The sequence below is a fragment of the Haematobia irritans genome, chromosome 4 (genome assembly GCF_050003625.1).
Source record: "Haematobia irritans isolate KBUSLIRL chromosome 4, ASM5000362v1, whole genome shotgun sequence".
Taxonomy (NCBI): domain Eukaryota; kingdom Metazoa; phylum Arthropoda; class Insecta; order Diptera; family Muscidae; genus Haematobia; species Haematobia irritans.
Window position 1 is genome coordinate 129188107 of NC_134400.1, and position 23168 is coordinate 129211274.

Here is a 23168-nt window from a genome sequence, read left to right on the forward strand (position 1 = left end):
GTGAAATCTGACGTCTTGAGAACACTAGCATATCTAGTGTGCGGTTTAAGTTTAAATGGGGCCATATTTGCTTGGTGTCGTTACAACCCTTGCAATTCTCACATCGAACATTTGCCATCATGACAGCCTTCTCACGCAGTAAGAGCTTGCAGGTAGCCATTTCGTGTCACGCGCACACCTCTAGTTCGAACGGCGTTCCACATTGCAGTGAAACCACTTAGAAAAGCTTTGAAACCCTCAGAAATGTCACCAGCATTACTGAGGTGGGATAATCCACCGCTGAATTTTTTTGTTTTTGTTTTTGGGTGTTCGGTCAGGAATCGAACCCACGACCTTGTGTATGCAAGGCGGACATGCTAACCATTGCACCACGGTGGCTCCCAATTTTCATGAAGATTAATTTAAATTTGCTATAGAAATTTTCGTTAAAAAAGTCATTTAGTTAAAACAAAAATGTATTTCATTTATTAAATAGTTCTACACTTTGCAAATTCCAAATCGAAAATGGTATTCCTTGGACACTTTTGTACGGATACGATTCCATTAAAACATTTCACAAACTTTTGCCAATCATTTGGATGTGGATATTGGCCTTCGCTATTGGGTCCACAAATAACGCCAAACTTTTTATCTGAAATAAATAGAATATGTTTTATACAAGTTACAAATAAAAATCTGATGAATGAAATTCTTTTCAAAAAGTATCACTCTTTCTCATAAAGAAAAATTTCATAGAGATATTTCTATACTTTCAGGCGGTACATGATACAAAAAATGTTATAAGTAATAAAAATTTGAAAAATATAATAAGAATTTCTGTATAATTTTAAAATTCTTTATTTCGTCCGCTTTAACGCAAGACACGTATGCCACAGTATTTTCCAAATTCTTAACAGTTGTTAAAGTGAATTTCCGGAATACCCTTCAAGGGGAGTAATCATTCCCCTTGAACCAATTGTTGAAACACTTTTGCCACTCTGATTGAGGTATATCCAAATCATGCATTCTGAACGCATCAACCGCTTCTTCAAATATCGAAAAACGTTGACCTATTATATTATTTTTTAAATACAGGAATTCGGTGAGGTCATGTCAGGACTATACGGTGGTTACTGCTTTGAGTTCTCAAAAATGCAGTTGTTTTAGAGCTCGCATTGAAGAATGGTCCATCTTTGACGGTGAGTTTTCCTGATTTTCTTGGAAGATAACTGGCAAACAAATGGTTCTTTATCGCTCAGAATTTGCTGTTCTGCGTTATTCTAGAAGTAGGATTGCGGCGTGTCCAGTTTTTCCGCAAAAACAAGCGTCTTTTGTTGGATTTGGTTCATCTTGATACACCCATGGTTAGGTTAAAGTGGTAGCCCGATTAAGTTTCAGGCTCACTTAGACTATTCAGTCCATTGTGATACCACATTTAACTAAAAGTACCTATTCTAGTTTTAACTACTGAACCTTCTCTATTATTTTATATGTTGAACCAACCAGATTGTTCCAAAAATATTAACAGACTGCTTAAGTTAACGTTTTCCAGGTCCGCCAGTAATTTAAAGCTATATGCCCTTAAAATTTGCTTACGCCTTACACAAAATGCAGGACACTCACACAAGAGGTGTTTAATTGATTCTTTTTCATCCGCATCATGACAGCTCGTACAATAGTCATTATACTCCGTGCCAATAGTTTTTGCAAAATCGCCTATCAGGCAGCGACCCGTTATAGCAGATATCAGAAGTGATATCTGACGTGTTGAGAACACTAGCATATCAAGTGTGCGGTTTAAGTTTAAATGGGGCCATATTTGCTTGGTGTCGTTACAACCCTTGCAATTCTCCCATCGAACATTTGCCATCATAACAGCCTTCTCACGCAGTAAGAGCTTATAGGTTGCCAGAGACATACCAACAGATTCCAGTTCCCCTGGAATGTGTAAGGTAGTTTCTAGCCTTGCCAACTCATCTACTCGACAGTTCCCCGGTATGTTTCTATGGCCAGGCACCCATATTAGGTGAATATTGTACTGCTCAGCCATCTCGTTGAGAGATTTGCGGCAGTCGATGGCCGTTTTCGAGTTAAGGAACACAGAGTCCAAGGATTTTATTGCAGGTTGATTGTCTGAGTATAGGTTAGGTTAGGTTAGGTTAGGTGGCAGCCCGATGTATCAGGCTCACTTAGACTATTCAGTCCATTGTGATACCACATTGGTGAACTTCTCTCTTATCACTGAGTGCTGCCCGATTCCATTTTAAGCTCAATGACAAGGGACCTCCTTTTTATAGCCGAATCCGAACGGCGTTCCATATTGCAGCGAAACCACTTAGATAAGTTTTGAAACGCTCAGAAATGTCACCAGCATTACTGGGGTGGGATAATCCACCGCGGAAAAACTTTTTGGTGTTCGGTCGAAGCAGGAATCGAACCCACGACCTTGTGTATGCAAGGGGGGCATGCTAACCATTGCACCACGGTGGCTCTGAGTATATATTAATGCCAATATTTATTGGAACATTACTTCTCAGCCAACTCACCACCTCCCTTATTGCTAATAGTTCAGCCTGAAAACATTACAGTGATAAGGTAATCTTTTCGCTATTCGAATTTCCAGATCTTTAGAATATACTCCGAAACCCACGTGTCCATCTAAATTGGAGCCATCAGTGTAGAAATCTATATATTGTTTATTCCCCGGGGTATGTGTACACTACGCCTCACTGTTGGGTATTAGAGTTTCAAACTTTTTGTCGAAAAGTGGTTTCGCCAGAGTGTAATCCACTACGTTTGGCACATCTGGCATTATTTTTAGGACCGAATTATGACCGTACATTTTTTCCGACCACAGGGATAGCTCGCGCAAGCACACAGCCGTTGTTGCCGCTGACTGTTTGGCCAAAATCTCTAAAGGCAATAGATGCAGCATGACACTAAGGGAATATGTTTCTGTCTTACTGAATGCGCCTGAGATACAAACACTGAAAAAACAGTGAACCCACCAGGAAGAAAACTTTTGATTAGTTTTAGAAAATTTTGATTTTTTTAGGAATTTTTAACTAAACAGTATTACAAGCGCTGGCATCACGCCGATATCACAAAAATAAGTAAATAATTTTCGACAAATTCAAGAAAATTTATTAGACATAAATAATTTTTTTAATTTTTTCAAGAAAATTTTGTAGTATGAAGGAAAAAATTGGAGTTCAAAATTGCAAGAATGTCTTTAGTGATATACGAAGTTCATGATGGTCGCTTTTGTAGTAAAATTTACAAATTTGAATAAATTATGAACTATTTTGTGAGAAATACGAATTTAGTAAATCTATATCCTTAATGTGTGTATAATTTTTTCCAGTCTTTTAGTTAATTTAACTAACGTACGCAAAAAATTATTAGAGTAAATGAAACTTTCTCCAAATATAATCAGTTCATGAACTAAAATATAGTTAAATTGGCTTTAGTGAAATAGTGAGTTCACTTTTTTTTGAGTGAAAGCACGCCATACGCTGAACTTTATCTAAACCTGTCGGTTGCTGAAGTGCCGGCCACCAGACTACAACACCATATAGCCACTGCAGTGTATAGCCAATGCACAATTTTCGGTTTTAGTCCCAACTTTTTATACCCCCCACCATAGGATGGGGGTATATTAACTTTGTCATTCCGTTTGTAACACATCGAAATATTGCTCTAAAACCCCATAAAGTATATATATTCTGGGTCGTGGTGAAATTCTGAGTCGATCTAAGCATGTCCGTCCGTCTGTTGAAATCACGCTAACTTCCGAACGAAACAAGCTATCGACTTGAAACTTGGCACAAGTAGCTGTTATTGATGTAGGTCGGATGGTATTGCAAATGGGCCATATCGGTCCACTTTTACGTATAGCCCCCATATAAACGGACCCCCAAATTTGGCTGCGATTGCTCTAAGAGAAGCAAATTTCATTCGGTCCGGCTGAAATTTGGTACATGGTGTTAGTATATAGTCTCTACCAACCATGCAAAAATTGGTCCATATCGGTCCACTTTTACGTATAGCTCCCATATAAACGGACCCCCAAATTTGGTTTGCGATTGCTCTAAGAGAAGCAAATTTCATCCGATCTGGCTGAAATTTGGTACGTGGTATTAGTGTATGGTCTCTAACAACCATGCAAAAATTGGTCCATATCGGTCCACTTTTACGTATTGCCCACATATAAACGGACCCCCAAATTTGGCTTGCGATTGCTCTAAGAGAAGCAAATTTCATCTGATCCGACTGAAATTTTTTACATGGTGTTAGTATATGGTCTCTAACAACCATGCAAAAATTGGTCTACATCGGCCCATAATTATATATAGCCCCCATATAAACCGATCCCCAGATTTGACCTCCGGAGCCTCTTAGAGGAGCAAAAGTCATCCGATCCGATTGAAATTTGGTACGTGGTGTTAGTATATTGTCTCTTACAACCATGACAAAATTGGTCTATATCGATCCATAGTTATGCATAGCCCCCATATAAGCCGATCCCCAGATTTGACCTCCGGAGCCTCTTAGAGGAGCAAAATTCATCCGATCCGGTTGAAATTTGGTACGTGGTGTTAGTATATGGTATCCAACAACCATGCAGGAATTGGTCCATATCAGTCCATAATTATATATAGCCCCCATATAAATCGATCCCCAGATTTGGCTTGCGGAGCCTCTAAGAGAAGCAAATTTCATCCGATCCGGTTGAAATATGGTACGTGGTTCATAATCATGGTTGCCACTCGAGCCAAAAATAATATACCAAAATTTTATTTCTATAGAAAATTTTGTTAAAATTTTGTTTCTATAGAAAATTTTTGTTAAAATTTTATTTCTATAGAAAATCTTGTCAAAATTTTATTTCTATAGAAAATTTTGTCAAAATTTTATTTCTATAGAAAATTTTGTCAAAATTTTATTTCTATAGAAAAGTTTGTCAAAATTTTATTTCTATAGAAAATTTTGTCAAAATTTTATTTCTATAGAAATTTTTTTCCAAATGTTATTTCTATAGAAAATTTTTTCCAAATTTTATTTCTATAGATTTTTTTCCAAATTTTACTTCTATAGAAAATGTTGTCAAAATTTTATTTCTATAGCAAATTTTTTTTTAAATTTTATTTCTATAGAAAATCTTGTCAAAATTTTATTTCTATAGAAAATTTAGTCAAAATTTTATTTCTATAGAAAATTTTGTTAAAATTTTATTTCTATAGAAAATTTTTGTTAAAATTTTATTTCTATAGAAAATCTTGTCAAAATTTTATTTCTATAGAAAATTTTGTCAAAATTTTATTTCTATAGAAAATTTTATCAAAATTTTCTTTCTATAGAAAATTTTCTGAAAATTTTATTTCTAAGATAATTTTGTTAAAATTTTTGTATGTCTATAGAAAATTTTGTCCAACTGAATTATATACGTATTTGATCGATCTTTTTTGATTTAATATAACCACGTATGGACTTACATACAATTTAGAAGACGGTGCTAGGAGGTTTTAAGATACCTTGCCATCGGCAAGCGTTACCGCAACTTAAGTAATTCGATTGTGGATGGCAGTGTTTAGAAGAAGTTTCTACGCTATCCATGGTGGAGGGTACATAAGCTTCGGCCTGGCCGAAATTACGGCCGTACATACTTGTTTCCTATTGCCTTTTTGCACGACTACAAAGCTACCGTTGCTTTCCTCGCCCTTTCTTCAATATTAAGCCTAAAGTTCAGCTTCCTGTCCAGAATAACGCCAAGGTATTTTGGACACTCACCAAAGGGAATTTCAATACCCCCTAAGGATATGGGCTTAACCGTGGGAGTTTTGCGATCTTTGCAGTACATGACCAATTCTGTCTTTGCAGGATTTACTCCAAAACCATTCTCTTTCGCCCATTTCTCAGTCATTCGGAGGGCTCTTTGTATGACATCTCTGATTGTGGATGGGAATTTTCCCCTGACTGCTAAAGCCACATCGTCTGCGTATGCCACCACTTTTATCCTTTCTTTTTCTAGTGAAACCAGAAGGTTGTTTATAGCAACATTCCAAAGAAGAGATGATAGAACTCCTCCTTGGGGAGTACCTCTGTTCACATACCTTTGTATGTTTGCTTGTCCTAGTGTGGCTGAAATACGTCTCCTCATTAGCAGTTCGTCTAGCAGCCTAAGTATACCTGGATCAACATTCAGAGTTGCCAGTCCATTTAATATCGAGCTCGGATGGACGTTATTGAATGCCCCCCGATGTCTAGAAACGCCACGATTGTGTATTCATTGACAGATAGTGAGCTTTCGATAAAGCTGACTAGTTCATGTAGTGCGGTCTCAGTAGACCTGCCCTTCGAGTATGCATGCTGTCCTTTCGAGAACAACCTTGAATCGATGCTAGTTCTAAGATAAATATCTATCATCCTCTCCAGAGTCTTAAGTAGGAATGAGGATAAGCTGATTGGTCGGAAATCCTTCGCACTCGAGTGAGAGGCTTTTCCTGCTTTAGGTATGAAAACGACTTTTGTTTCCCTCCACTTTTCTGGAATATATGCTAAGTTTATACATCCTTTATATATCACCGTCAACCAAAGGATAATTCTGTCAGTCACTGCTTGTAACCCTCCGGATTAATTCCATCAGGTCCGGGGGATTTGAATGACCCAAAGCTATTTAACGCCCATTTTATTTTAGATTCCGATACAAGTTCCTCGATAGGAAATGCACGCTGAGCCACTGTAGCACCGCCAGAACATGGTCCAACCGTCTGATTTCCAAAAATGTGTGTCCAATAGTACCTCCAGCGTCTCCTCACTGGACGTTGTCCAATTGCCCCCCGATGTTTTAATGAAACCTGGAGCGGAGTTAGTGGATGCTAGTATCTTCCGTAGTCTGGAAGCCTCGGACGTATTCTCAATACTGCTGCAGTAAACATTCCAAGAGTTATGCTGAGCCTTTATCAGTTCTCGCTTGTATCCTTTCAGATTCTTCTTGTAAGAGTCCCAATCCTCCCATACAGTCGACTAATATATATTCGCGTTCTCATATGCGTAAATCCGCGATTCATTAACTGCCACGATATCATAGACATGTTTCACGATCGTATTTTTGGAACATTTCTTTCGCGATTTTTTTTTGAGCGATTGACAAATTGTGTGGGATCCAGTTCAATAACTGTAGTCTAAAAACAGAAAAAATCGGTGATAAAAGCGGTAATTTTATCGACATTTTTGCGTTTTTGAACATGAAGATGCATATTTTCCGAGCTAATACATTCAACATTTTTGTTCGCCGAGTCAAGAGCTACAACTTTGTTTAATACCTCAAAAATTAGTTCACAGCATTTGTTGAGCTATGGCCAGACGAAAATTGAAAAAAAGGGCTCAAAATCGAATTTGGCGACAAAACTTTAGAGGCTCATAAAAGACAAACGGCAATCAATCTAACAAAATCCAGAAATTACTTTTCTCCTCTCATCGAGTACTTTCGACTGGGATAAGTGATTTTTTGTTTGGAAACAAAAAGTTGAATTTTGCATCACAGTGTAACCATATGTTTTTATGGAAAATATGGCCAACAACTTTTTGATCAAAAATGTAGGATATCAGTTTAGCAATGAGGTCTGCTGGACCCCACGTCAGTTATATTGTTCAAATTAGACCACCACAACTACAGAGGGTTAAGGCCAAACGTTCATGCAATATTGAATTTATGCTGGTGCCACTAATGCCTAAGGTTGTCGCAATCTCACAATAGGTGACCTATTGCGATCTTTCAATATTAGTTGACGCACAGCACAGCAAGCAATGGTTTCCGGATCAACAACTGATTCTGGACAACCTTCACGAAATTCGTAGTGAACTACTATTGAACTACGTCCTCTGTTTAAAGTTGTAAAACCTAATCTCACGAAAATGTTCACAATTTTATTCCATTTTTTTGGGCGAGATGAATCTTTCAAGTTGCAGTAAACAACACAAATAGCGCTTGTTTGTCAAAAAGTTCTGAGGACCTCAAAAATATCAAGCTTAACGATAATGCTGTCAGTTGGCCGATTGCAATACTAGGGTTGTCCAATCCCGAAATATAAAAGGCAATCATCGTATTGTGTTGTGATCAATCAATTTCACTGCTACAGCTAAATCCCAAATAATCCCAGTAAAAAAATTTGGTTGTTCTAAAGGCGCAATCACTTCCCACAATGTCATCCCATTGATGTTCTTTAGTTTAACTACATCACTTCCGGATCCAAAATGAACATTTACACTGCGCTTTTTTTGCTGGGATTCGGTTGGCAAAAAATTTGGTTGTCACAAAAAAATTGTTTTCTGTATGTAACAGGTTGGCTGATAAGTCCCCGGTCTGACACATAGATGGCGCCGCCAGTATTAATGCATATTATTTTTATATAGTAACCAACCTTCAAATGATTCGTGTCAAAATTTGACAGTCAATTAGTTTGTGAGATATTTAGAGCGTCTTTTGTGAAGCAACTTTTGTTATTGTGAAAAAATGGAAAAAAAGGAATTTCGTGTTTTGATAAAATACTGTTTTCTGAAGGGAAAAAATACGATGGAAGCAAAAACTTGGCTTGGTAATGAGTTTCCGGACTCTGTCCCAGGGAAATCAACAATAATTGATTGGTAAGCAAAATTCAAGCGTGGTGAAATGAGCACGGAGGACGGTGAACGCAATGGACGCCCGAAAGAGGTGATTACCGACGAAAACATCAAAAAAATTCACAAAATTATTTTGAATGAACGTAAAATGAAGTTGATCGAGATAGCGGAGGCCTTAGAGATATCAAAGGAACGTGTTGGTCATATCATTAATCAATATTTGGATATGCGGAAGCTGTGTGCCAAATGGGTGCAGCGCGAGCTCACATTTGACCAAAAACAACAACGTGTTGTGTTTGCAGCTGTTAACTCGTAATACACCCGAGTTTTTCCGTCGATATGTGACAATGGATGAAACATGGCTCCATCACTACACTCCTGAGTTCAATCGACAGTCGGCTGAGTGGACAGCGACCGGTGAACCGTCTCCGAAGCGTGGAAAGACTCAAAAGTCCGCTGGCAAAGTAATGGCCTCTTTTTTTGGGATTCGCATGGAATAATTTTCATCGATTATCTTCAGAAGGGAAAAACCATCAACAGTGACTATTACATGGCGTTATTGGAGCGTTTGAAGGTCGAAATCGCGGCAAAACGGCCCCATATGAAGAAGAAAAAAGTGTTGTTCCACCAAGACAACGCACCGTGCCACAAGTCACTGAGAACGATGGCAAAAATTCATGAATTGGGCTTCGAATTGCTTCCCCACCCACCGTATTCTCCAGATCTGGCCCCCAGCGACTTTTTCTTGTTCTCAGACCTCAAAAGGATGCTCGCAGGGAAAAAATTTGGCTGCAATGAAGAGGTGATCGCTGAAACGGAGGCCTTTTTGAGGCAAAACCGAAGGAGTACTACCAGAATGGTATCAAAAAATTGGAAGGTCGTTATAATCCTTGTATCGCTCTTGAAGGGAGCTATGTTGAATAATAAAAACGAATTTTGACAAAAAAAATGTGTTTTTCTTTGTTAGACCGGGGACTTATCAGCCAACCTGTTATGATGTAAAATATCAACCATATCATTTCAGATTTAAAAGCATTAAACTGCTGGGAATATTTTCTTACCATCATTAGAACTTTCTTCTGGAATATAATTTCTTTTGGATCGTCCAGTATTTTGTTTACATGGCATACATCTTCCTTTCCATGAGTTGTAGACAGAACCATCCATACATTTTTCAATATTGGTCACTCCGTTTGAACACGTGACATATTTCCTATTCGTAAAGGGGTATATAAATTTGCCGTCCAATCCCATGTGACATTGTATCGATGTGTTATCTGAAAAGGGAAAATGTTTAAAAAGGATAAATAGAAAAGACTAATGAATAATACTCGGTGTCAGAGGGACTATATACGAGTACACACAAAAAAATAAAATATTAATCTTTACATAAATTTGTACATTTTTAAAAAATCTTTCGTAAATATGATAATTAAATTGTGATTTTTTTTAATAAAGTACAAGGAAAGGGACAAAAAATATCACTAAAATATTTCCAATTAAAGAGTCGATTGAAGTTGATTTTTATACCCTCCACACCCTCACAAAAATCGCTTCTGTAACATATACTCCCAAACATATTTTGCTTCAAGCATATACATTTTTGGGTATTGCCCAGACATTTATATGTTTGATCTCTTCCAATATATAATATGTTTGAAAGCATATTGATCTAAACAATATATGTTTGGGTAGTCTAAGTTCCAAACATTTTGTATTTTTGCATCCAAATTCAATAATGTTGTCTTCCAAAAAACAATATGTTATTATGTGACCATATAATATGTTTGGAAGCATTTTGCACCCAAAAATATTATATGCTTAAAAAAAATTCTCCCAAACAATATTGTGCTCAAAATTTTATTTATTTATTTATATATTTACAATCATAATGAATTATGAAAATAAACAGGTAATATAGCTGCTAACAACATAGGTTTTCGACCTGAATGCTCAAAATTTTGTTTCTGCCCAATTGTATATTCCCCGACATCTTTCTCACTTCCACGAGATTTTTTAGTTCTTAGCACCTTTTTCTGTAATACAAACATTGTAGAAGAAATTATTCAATTTTATGATTTTTTATACCCTCCATCATAGGATGGGGGTATATTAACTTTGTCATTCCGTTTGTAACACATCGAAATATTGCTCTAAGACCCCATAAAGTATATATATTCTGGGTCGTGGTGAAATTCTGAGTCGATCTAAGCATGTCCGTCCGTCCGTCCGTCCGTCCGTCTGTTGAAATCACGCTAACTTCCGAACGAAACAAGCTATCGACTTGAAACTTGGCACAAGTAGTTGTTATCGCTGTAGGTCGGATGGTATTGAAAATGGGCCATATCGGTCCACTTTTACGTATAGTCCCCATATAAAGGGACCCTCAGATTTGGCTTTTGGAGCCTCTAACAGAAGCATTTTTCATCCGATCCGGCTGAAATTTGGTATATGGTGTTGGTATATGGTCTCTAACAACCATGCAAAAATTGGTCCACATCGGTCCATAATTATATATAGCCCCCATATAAACCGATCTCCAGATTTGGCTTGCGGAGCCTAAAAGAGAAGCAAATTTCATCCGATCCGGCTGAAATTTGGTACATGGTGTTGGCATATGGTCTCTAACAACCATGCAAAAATTGGTTCACATCGGTCCATAATTATATATAGGCCCCATATAAACCGATCCCCATATTTGGCTTACGGAGCCTCAACGAAAAGCAAATTTCATCCGATCCGGCTGAAATTTGGTACATGATGTTGGTATATGGTCTCTAACAACCATGCAAAAATTGGTCCATATCGGTCCTTAATTACATATTATGTATAGCCCCCATATAAACCGATCCCCAGATTTGGTTTGTGGAGCCTCTAAGAGAAGCATATTTCATCCGATCCGGCTGAAATTTGGTACATGGTGTTGGTATATGGTCTCTAACAATCATGCAAAAATTGGTCCACATCGGCCCATAATTACATATAGCCCCCATATAAACCGATCCCCAGATTTGGCTTGCGGAGCCTCAAAGAGAAGCAAATTTCATCCGATCCGGCTGAAATTTGGTACATGATGTTGGTATATGGTTTCTAACAACCATGCAAAAATTGGTCCATATCGGTTCATAATAATATATAGCCCCCATATAAACCGATCCCCGGATTTGGCTTGCGAAGCCTCCAAGAGAAGAAAATTTCATCCAATCCGGTTGTAATTTGGAACATGGTGTTAGTATATGATCTTTAACAACCGTGCCAGAATTGGTCCATATCGGTCCATAATTATATATAGCCCCCATATAAAACATTCTCCAGATTTGACCTCCGGAGCCTCTTGGAGGAGCAAAATTCATCCGATCCGGTCGCTAACAACCATACCAAAATTGGTCCAATCACACAAAAATTGGTCCATATCGGTTCATAATCATGGTTGCCACTAGATCCAAAAATAATCTACCAACATTTTATTTCTATAGAAAATTTTGTCAAAATTTTATTTCTATAGAAAATTTTGTTCAAATTTTATTCGGTTCATAATCATGGTTGCCACTCGAGCCAAAAATAATCTACCAAGATTTTATTTCTATAGAAAAATTTTGTTAAAATTTCATTTCTGTAGAAATTTTTGTAAAAATTTTCTTTCTATAGAAAATTTTGTCAAAATTTTTATTTCTATAGAAAATTTTGTTAAAATTTTATTTCTGTAGAAAATTTTGTTAAAATTTTATTTCTGTAGAAAATTTTGTCAAAATTTTATGTCTACTTTGTCAAACTGAATTATATACGGATTGGATCGATCTTTTTGATTTAATATATACCACGTATGAACTTACATACAATTTAGAAGATGGTGTTAGGAGGTTTTAAGATACCTTGCCATCGGCAAGCGTTACCGCAACTTAAGTAATTCGATTGTAGATGGCAGTGTTTAGATGAAGTTTCTACGCAATCCATGATGGAGGGTACATAAGCTTCGGCCTGGCCGAACTTACGGCCGTATATACTTGTTTTATTTTAATTTTACCTTTTGCCGGACGGGGATTCGAACAGCGGACCACACAGTTTGTAAGGATCAAAGAAGTAGCTGATCAATTGCCCAAGAAAAATAAAATGTTAATTTTGTAATAACAAGCAACAACCACCAACTTAATTCAATATCGCTCCCTGTTAAATAGCGCTCCAAGCTACTAAACACATATATGTTTATAGGCTATTTCTAAATTAATATATGTTTGCATTCAAGCATATTATATTTACAAACATTTTATGTCCCAAACATAATATGTTCTAACATATTAACATATATGTCCCAAACATGTTATGCTAGTTTATGAACATTATATGCTTGCACTCAAAAATATTGTGTTTAAAAATTTGTGTTCAAATTTGTGTTTACGTATAGCCCCCATATAAACGGACCCCCAAATTTGGCTTGCGAGGCCTATAAGAGAAGCATCTTTCATCCGATCCGGCTGAAATTTGGTACATGGTGTTAGTATATGGTCTCTAACAATCACGCAAAAATTGGTCCATATCGGTCCATAATTATATATAGCCCCCAAATAAACCGATCACCACTTTTGACCTCCGGATCCTCTTGGAAGACCAAAATTTATCTGATTCAGTTGAAATTTGGTACGTGATGTTAATATATGGCCTCAAACACCCATGCAAAAATTGGTCGACATCGGTCCATAATTATATATAGGCCCCATATAAACCGATCCCCAGATTTGACCTCCGGAGCACCTTGGAAGAGCAAAATTCTTCCCATTCGGTTGAAATTTGGTAGGTGATGTTAGTATAGGGTATCCAACAACCATGCAGGAATTGGTTCCTATCAGTCCATAATAATATATAGCTCCCATATAAACCGATCCCCAGATTTGACCTCCAGTGCCTTTTGGAGAAGCAAAATTCATCCGATCTGGTTGAAATTTGGTACGTGGTGGTAGTATATGATATTTAACAACCATGTGAGTTGAAATTTCTGGATGACAGTTTTTCGTAGAAGTTTCTACGCAATCCATGGTGGAGGGTACATAAGATTCGGCCTGGCCGAACTTACGGCCGTATATACTTGTTTTTAATTAATAAATTAATTCATACAATTACGTTAAGTCTATTAATACATTAAGTCTATTAATTATTAAGTCAATGATCGAAAAAATTTCTATTTTTAATTAAAAAATTGGTTGATACCATTAACTTTTTAATCAAACTCGGAAAACTAAGCCTGTTAAAAAAGTGATGGAAATTTTTTTTTTAATTTTTAATTATATATTTATTTCAAACAATCAATTTAATTCAAATTTGCTAATGAAATCAATCAGTTGTTTATGCCCAATTAAAACTGTGATTGATACTTTCATTTTCGTGATGGAAGACATTTCAATTCAAATATTATTTGGATCAATTATTTTCTTGATTGAATCACAACACACAAACAATTTTATGTGTGTTCTATCAGAGTGAGAGAGCCACAACCCAGTAAAAAAGCGCCGCCAAAAAAGTAATGAAAGACACAATCGGAACTCCGTTTTTCCAGGTAATACGTATCAGGGATTATACATTGCATTCTTGAATTTGTACTGAATCAGCTTCGAAAAAGTAATTATTTTTTTCCAAAGGTACATTTTTCATGTTGGTGAAGGACTTATACTTTTTTTTGATTTTATTAATATGTTGAAGACGATAATGAATATTTAAGACAAGGGCAAAAGCTGGTGATTCTCATATCTAGCTATGCGGATCTGTTAGACTGAGACGGATCGGATCTGTCTCATTCGAATTCAGACGTATTTGTCATCGTTATATTCTAAATTCCCTGCTTAGACCTTCATAGGCTTTAAGTGTTCAAAAATAAAATTTTCTGTTTGATTTGAGAGATGTGTTCTAAATATCTGTAGGGATAAACTTTTTGACTAAGGTTCATATTTTAATTTATGAACTTAAAGAAGGTTGCAAAATGTACCAAATATTTCGAGGAGGTACCACTGTAAATTTTATACTCAAATAGTATTAAAAAAGGTCCAAGTTCAACTTTATCAACCCAAATACGTATTTTTACTGCATTTGGTTTTTTCTGTTCAATTTGAGTCGTCATTTTTAGAGAAGATTTGAAACACTCAGAAATGTCACCAGCATAACTGAGGTGGGATAAACCACCGCTGGTCAAATGTAGATATATTGTTGGAGATTTCAACTGGTTCCGATAATTTTTGCTCCTCCAAGAGGCTCCAATAACCAAATGTAAAATTTCAAAAATTCCCAGTAGTCAATACTTACTATTTTGCACGACATCACCATGTGGATACTCCAAATCGATGGGCACAGCTAATTCAAAATTGTTTATATGATTTTTAGTATCACAATATTTCTGATGCATGCTGAACACTTGCCCTTGCCGGCACTGTTTAATGTACTGTACTCCTTTAACGCATTTGATGTAGAGTGCATTGCTGAAAGGGTGTGGGAATAGCCCAAGCACTTTTGGTGGACACTTAATGCGATAATGTCTTTTAGTAAGCTTCTGCTGACCTGAAGAGAAAAAAAAGGAAAATTTAAATAAATTATAAATAAACAAATTGTATTTAATTTAAATTAAATAATATTACAAAAATTACGTTTAATTATCTTCTTTTAAATGAAACCTATAAGTCGTATGCCTTTGAAAAAAGTAAAATTTTATTAAAATAAAAAAATTTTTGGTCTAAATAAATCGTCTTTGATTTAAATAAATCGCTTTATATTTTTCTTAAGACCCAATACTAACCGGATCGAATGATATTTGCTCCTCCAAGAGGCTTCTGGTCTGTTTATGTGGACCCAGAGAAGGAACATGATCACTTCACATTGATTTCAAATTATTTTTTCACGGATAGCATGCAACCATGTTATATTCTTCGAAATAATAATTTCGTCAAGCAATATTTCTGGGACAATATCCGTTGGACAATAATATTCCATTTTCGCCGTGCAAAATTAACAGAATGGATGAGGTGATTATATTCCATCTCTACATTTCAGTCAAAGTTGCCAGGAAATTTTTTCGGTTTACATTACAAGGACAAAACAAGTATGTACGGCCGTAAGTTCGGCCAGGCCGAAGCTTATGTACCCTCCATCATGGATTGCGTAGAAACTTTTTCTAAACACTGCCATCCACAATCGAATTACTTAAGTTGCGGTAACGCTTGCCGATGGCAAGGTATCTTAAAACCTCCTAACACCATCTTCTAAATTGTATGTAAGTCCATACGTGGTATATATTAAATCAAAAAAGATCGATCCAATACGTATATAATTCAGTTTGACAAAGTAGACATAACATTTTGACAAAATTTTCTACAGAAATAAAATTTTAACAAAATTTTCTATAGAAATAGACTTTTGACAAAATATTCTATAGAAATAAAATCTTGGTAGATTATTTTTGGCTCGAGTGGCAACCATGATTATGAACCGAATAAAATTTTAACAAAATTTTCTCTAGAAATAAAATTTTGACAACATTTTCTATAGAAATAAAATTTTGACAAAATTTTCTATATAAATAAAATTTTGGTAGATTAATTTTGGCTCTAGTGGCAACCATGGTTATGAACCGATATGGACCAATTTTTGAGTGATTGGACCAATTGTTGTATGGTTGTTAGCGACCATATACTAACACCACGTTCCTAATTTGAACCGGATCGGATGAATTTTGCTCCTCCAAGAGGCTCCGGAGGTCAAATCTGGAGAACGTTTTATATGGGGGCTATATATAATTATGGAACGATCTGGACCAATTCTGGCACGGTTGTTAAAGATCATGTACTAACACCATGTTCAAAATTACAACCGGATTGGGTGAAATTTGCTTCTCTTGGAGACTTCGCAAGCCAAATCTGGGGATCAGCTTATATGGGGGCTATATATAATTATGAACCTATGTGGACCAATTTTTGCATGGTTATTAGATACCATATAACAATACCAAGTACCAAATTTCAGCCGGATCGGATGCAATTTGCTTCTCTTTGGGGCTTCGCAAGCCAAATCTGGAGATCGGTTTATATGGGGTCCATATATAATTATGGACCGATGTGGACCAATTTTTGCATGGTTATTAGAGACCATATACCAACATCATGTACCAAATTTCAGCCGGATCGGATGAAATTTGCTTCTCTTTGAGGCTCCGCAAGCCAAATCTGGGGATCGGTTTATATGGGGGCTATATATAATTATGGACCGATGTGCACCAATTTTTGCATGATTGTTAGAGACCATCTACCAACACCATGTACCAAATTTCAGCCGGATCGGATGAAATATGCTTCTCTTAGAGGCTCCACAAGCCAAATCTGGGGATCGGTTTGTATGGGGGCTATATATAATTATGGACCGATGTGGACCAATTTTTGCACGATTGTTAGAGACCATCTACCAACACCAGGTACCAAATTTCAGCCGGATCGGATGAAATATGCTTCTCTTAGAGGCTCCACAAGCCAAATCTGGGGATCGGTTTATATGGGGGCTATATATAATTATGGACCGATGTGGACCAATTTGTGCATGATTGTTAGAGACCATCTACCAACACCATGTACCAAATTTCAGCCGGATCGGATGAAATATGCTTCTCTTAGAGGCTCCACAAGCCAAATCTGGGGATCGGTTTATATGGAGGCTATATATAATTATGGACCGATGTGGACCAATTTTTACATGGTTGTTAGAGACCATATACCAACACCATATACCATATTTCAGCCGGATCGGATGAAATATGCTTCTGTTAGAGGCTCCACAAGCCAAATCTGGGGGTCCCTTTATATGGGGGCTATACGTAAAAGTGGACCGATATGGCCCATTTTCAATACCATCCGACCTACATCGATAACAACTACTTGTGCCAAGTTTCAAGTCGATAGCTTGTTTCGTTCGGAAGTTAGCGTGATTTCAACAGACGGACGGACGGACGGACGGACGGACATGCTTAGATCGACTCAGAATTTCACCACGACCCAGAATATATATACTTTATGGGGTCTTAGAGCAATATTTCGATGTGTTACAAACGGAATGACAAAGTTAATATACCCCCATCCTATGATGGAGGGTATAAAAAAGTTTCCTACTTTCCCCTACATTCCCAAAAAGACCCTCTATTTCGTATTTTTCGTTCTATAGAAATAACATTTTGACAAAATTTTCTGTATAAATAAAATTTTGACAAAATTTTTTATAGATATAAACTTCTGACAAAATTTTCTATAGAAATAAAATTGTGACAAAATTTTCTATAGAAAAAACTTTTGCAAAATTTTCTATAGAAATAAAATTTTGACAAAATTTTCTATAGAAATAAAATTTTGACAAAATTTTCTATAGAAATAAAATTTTGACAAAATTTTTTATAGAAAAGATTTTTACAAAATTTTCTATAGAAATAAAATTTTCTATAGAAAAAAAATTTTTACAAAATTTTCTATAGAAATAAAATTTTGATAAAATTTTCTATAGAAATAAAATTTTGTCAAAATTTTCTATAGAAAAAAAATGTTGACAAAATTTTCTATAGAAATAAAATTTTGAAAAATTTTCTATAGGAATAAAATTTTGACAAATGAGATTATTAACTAAAAGTAATTAAGATTTACACTTATTTAAATTATTAAATGTTTAATACTGTGATATTTATGAAATGTAATTTCTATAAATCTATTGTAGACCCCTGAGGAAGCGATGCAATATCGTAATCGCGAAATATTGGGAATAATAAATAAAATATTTTAAAAGGACCTCGAGCTTGAAGAACCATTAATTTATAATTCTAACAAAAAGGTCGACCAAAAATCAAACAAAAACTAATAACAAAATTTTCTAAGAAATAAAATTTTGACAAAATTTTCTATAGAAATAAAATTTTGACAAATTTTTCTATAGAAATAAAATTTTGACAAAATTTTCTATAGAAATAAAATTTTGACAAAATTTTCTATAGAAATAAAATTTTTACAAAATTTTCTATAAAAATAAAATTTTGACAAAAATTTCTATAGAAATGAAATTTTGATAAAATTTTCTATGAAATAAAATTTTGACAAAATTTTATTTCTATAGAAAATTTTGTCAAAAATTTTATTTCTATATAAAATATTTTAAAAAATCTATTTTGTTTCTATAGAAATACAATTTTAACAAAATTTTCCATAGAAATAAAATTTTGACAAAATTTTCTATAGAAATAAAATTTTGACAAAATTTTCTATAGAAATAAAATTTTGACAAAATTTTCTATAGAAATAAAATTTTGACAAAATTCTCTATAGAAATAAAATTTTGACAAAATTTTCTATAGAAATAAAATTTTGACAAAATTTTTTATAGAAATAAAGTTTTGACAAAATTTTCTATAGAAATACAATTTTGACAAAATCTTCTATAGAAATAAAATTTTGACAAAAATTTCTATAGAAATGAAATTTTGATAAAATTTTCTATGAAATAAAATTTTGACAAAATTTTATTTCTATAGAAAATTTTGTCAAAAATTTTATTTCTATATAAAATATTTTAACAAATCTATTTTGTTTCTATAGAAATACAATTTTAACAAAATTTTCCATAGAAATAAAATTTTAACAAAATTTTCTATAGACATAAAATTTTGACAAAATTTTCTATAGAAATAAAATTTTGACAAAATTTTCTATAGAAATAAAATTTTGACAAAATTCTCTATAGAAATAAAATTTTGACAAAATTCTCTATAGAAATAAAATTTTGACAAAATTTTCTATAGAAATAAAATTTTGACAAAATTTTCTACAGAAACAAAATTTTGACAAAATTTTCTATAGAAATAAAATTTTGACAAAATTTTCTATAGAAATAAAATTTTGACAAAATTTTCTATAGAAATAAAATTTTGACAAAATTTTCTATAGAAATAAAATTTTGACAAAATTTTCTATAGAAATAAAATTTTGACAAAATTTTCTATAGAAATAAAATTTTGACAAAATTTTCTATAGAAATAAAATTTTGACAAAATTTTCTATAGAAATAAAATTTTGACAAAATTTTCTATAGAAATAAAATTTTGACAAAATTTTCTATAGAAATAAAATTTTGACAAAATTTTCTATAGAAATAAAATTTTGACAAAATTTTCTATAGAAATAAAATTTTGACAAAATTTTCTATAGAAATAAAATTTTGGCAAAATTTTCTATAGAAATAAAATTTTGACAAAATTTTCTATAGAAATAACATTTTGACAAAATTTTCTATAGGAATAAAATTTTGACAAAATTTTCTATAGAAATAAAATTTTGACAAAATTTTCTATAGAAAGAAATTTTTTAAAAATTTTCTTTAGAAAAAATTTTTACAAAATTTTCTATAGAAATAAAATTTTGACAACATTTTCTATAGAAAAAAAGTTTTGACAAAATTTTCTATAGAAATAAAATTTTCTATAGGAATAAAATTTTGACAAAATTTTCTATAGAAATACAATTTTGACAAAATTTCCTATAGAAATAAAATTTTGACAAATTTTTCTATAGAAACATAATTTTGACAAAATTTTCTGTGGAAATATTTGTTTGGTAGATTTGTGGGAAAATGCACAGTTTGGTAGATTATGTTTGGAACGAGTGGTAACTGGGTAAAACACATTGTTAAAGATCAATCCTTGCCGGCTTTTAATTTCCTACTCTAGATCCACCAAAAAGTAAAAAATTATTAAAACTTGCGTTGAGTCAAAAAAATCCTTACATTGTGTCCCTACGTCTACAAGACGCTAAATATTAAAAAACCTACATGTAGGGAATTTACCCAACTTCTATCAATGCTGATTTAGGTCGACCCCTCACAAATTCCCAACAAACAAAGCGTCGCCAAAAAATAGTGAAAATTTTCTTTTTGAATGCGGAAGTGGTGCAAAATTGGCGCAGAAGTGATGAATTTAACATGCACGCAGAGAAGGAATATGATCACCTCAAACATGTTTCAAGAGCAAAATGTTATTTTTGTATGGTGACCATGTAACATGTTTGTCATTAAAATGTTATTTTCTCGTTAAATATAACCTGCTTGCCGAAATCAGATATATGATTTCTGAGAAAATAACATGGTTGCGAAAACCATGGTCACCATGGTCACATGGTCACCACCCTTAAAACATGTTTGAGGTGATCATATTCCTTCTCTGAGTGTGGATTTATCATAGGACGGATGTCCACCATTTTAACTGCCGTTGCACTTAATCTGCATCACTTTTTAAGGTGTGATCCATAATCAGTATTTTGGATGTGAAGTAAAAAACTTTACTATATTTTGCCAAATAAATAATTTTTATAATACGTTTTTTTTTTTTAATTTTTAATGCATTCGAGCGCTTGTCTGAAACGTTGGACCTCAAATATTTGCAAAAATTCGCAATTTTTGTAGAATGGATATAGCATTTATTTTTCGACAAAATTTGAATAATTTGTACAATTTTATTATGTTTTACTTTGTTTTTAGCCTATTTGAAATAAAAAAAAATAAAATTACCCATTAAAAATATGAAAAAAAACGAGTTATAAAAAATTGAATTAAAAGAACTTCCTGTGTAATTAAAATAAAGAACATCAATGGGAGGACATTTTTGGAAGTGTTTTTAAAGTTGTGTCTTTAGAAGAACTACCTAATTTTTTTGCTGGGTTATTGTATCACATTTCATTATCTATCATTATCTACGAGTACTAACCTTTCGATGTCATAACATCTTTTACGCCAACCTGATTACATTGACCAAACAGTTCTGGAACACAGACATTATGATCAAAATTCATACCAAATGGACATGAGATTTCAAATGTTTGATTATTTGTGCACCATATATATTTTTGGGAACTCATATATGGATGATGATATAAACCGGGAGTCTTCAGATAACAGAAAGTATCTATACTTTGAGTAAAGCTCATATAACTGAAATCGAGATCAGATTTACAGTCAATTGAATCAGAACACCTTTCATGGCTTTCCATATCATTTTTCACAGCTAGATCTTCAAGATAACACAAAGATGAGCCATTACCGATAATTCCAATATTTGATGTGGGCGCTATCACTTTGGGTTGTTGGAATAGAGCCTGCGTGGGTATTTTAATAGGCCTTATAGTCAGATTATTATGATTCAAGCGTCCTTGATTATGGAAGGTTTGTTCATCTGGCCTTCTGTCCGGTGGCAAATAGGAGTCCTGTTCGTTATCGTCCCTTATTTTATGTTGGTGTTGATGTTGACCCATTGACATGACACTACCTTCAACATTCATTACCGAAAATTGAGATTGCTGTTGCATTGCGGCAGGTACATGGAAATGGGCTTCTTGATTTTCTTTTCTATTTCTTCCAATATTCTGCCCCCGCTCAAGTAGATCCACAGACGGATTAAAATTGTACTTGGATAAAAGAAATCGTCCCGAATGATTTGGATATTGAACAGAGGAAGCCATTGTTTGAATTTGAAAACCATTCGATGTATACTGACTCTGTTGTTGTTGACGAATATAGCCATGGTTGCTATGAAAAAAGTCATGGGCATGAATCTGAAATTAAATGAAATTTCAAACAATAACATATTAGAAATTCTGAGGAAACGGAAATTAATTGGATAAACATACATAAATGCAAATACCCTCACACGCAGAGCAGTATCAAGTACGCTAAACTCAAATTTAAAAGAGAATGTTGACCTTAGGCCAAAGACTTAATGACCTTAAAATACGAATGCGAATTTTGCTTACACACAACAAAAAACATTCTGATTCAATCACGAAATTAATTGAACCAATTAATTTTCAATTGAAATGTCTTCAATCGCAGATGATAGTATCAATTAAAAAATTAATTGAAAGTCAATTAAAAAATTAATTGATACTATTAATTTTTGTGATTGATTTTTTTAAATTAAAAAATTGGTCGAATTAATTAAAATTTTAATTGATTTTTTTTTAAACCCAATTGAAAGTCAATTAAAAAATTAATTGATACTATTAATTTTTGTGATAGATTTTTTTTCAATTAAAAAATTTGTTGAATTAATTAAATTTTTAATTGAATTTTTTTTAAACCCAATTAAAATTTTAATTGGAAAATTTTTCGTGAAATTTGTTTCTGTGTAGAATAGAAGATGCATTTTAATGAAATAACGTTTTGTTTCCTTGTACGAAAACCGATAAACTTTTCAATGAAGTCAGTTTGTCCTTATTGTTAGGTGATTCGACTTAAAACTGGGTATCTTTACATAAAATAATGTTTTTGTTTGATTAAGGTCAACTTGGCTTTAATAATTCTAAAAATTTCTTCTAAATTATTGAAATTGAAATCTGTTGACTTTTTGTATCTTGACTGCAATGCAAAAAAGCGTTCAAAACAGGACATGCTTTTCAACACTTTATTCTAAAGACTTTTTATACACTCTCCAGCAAAAAAATTTGGAAGTTCTTCCAAAGGCACAACTTTAAAAGCACTTCCAGAAGATGCACTCCCAATTTTTATTTTATTTTTTATTTTAA

At 33.7% G+C, this 23168-nt stretch overlaps 1 protein-coding gene across 1 annotated transcript; it reads right to left on the reverse strand.

Annotated features, from left to right (window-relative positions):
- Positions 1 to 437: 437 nt before the first annotated feature.
- LOC142234929 (uncharacterized) lies at positions 438 to 22178 on the reverse strand. Its single transcript, XM_075306140.1, has 4 exons — positions 21356 to 22178; positions 14890 to 15141; positions 9663 to 9878; positions 438 to 631 (listed from the first exon to the last, which is right to left on the reverse strand). The coding sequence occupies exons 1-4, from the start codon at positions 22104 to 22106 to the stop codon at positions 468 to 470; spliced, it is 1383 nt and encodes a 460-aa protein (XP_075162255.1). The 5' UTR covers positions 22107 to 22178; the 3' UTR covers positions 438 to 467.
- Between the last annotated feature and the right edge of the window lie 990 nt (positions 22179 to 23168).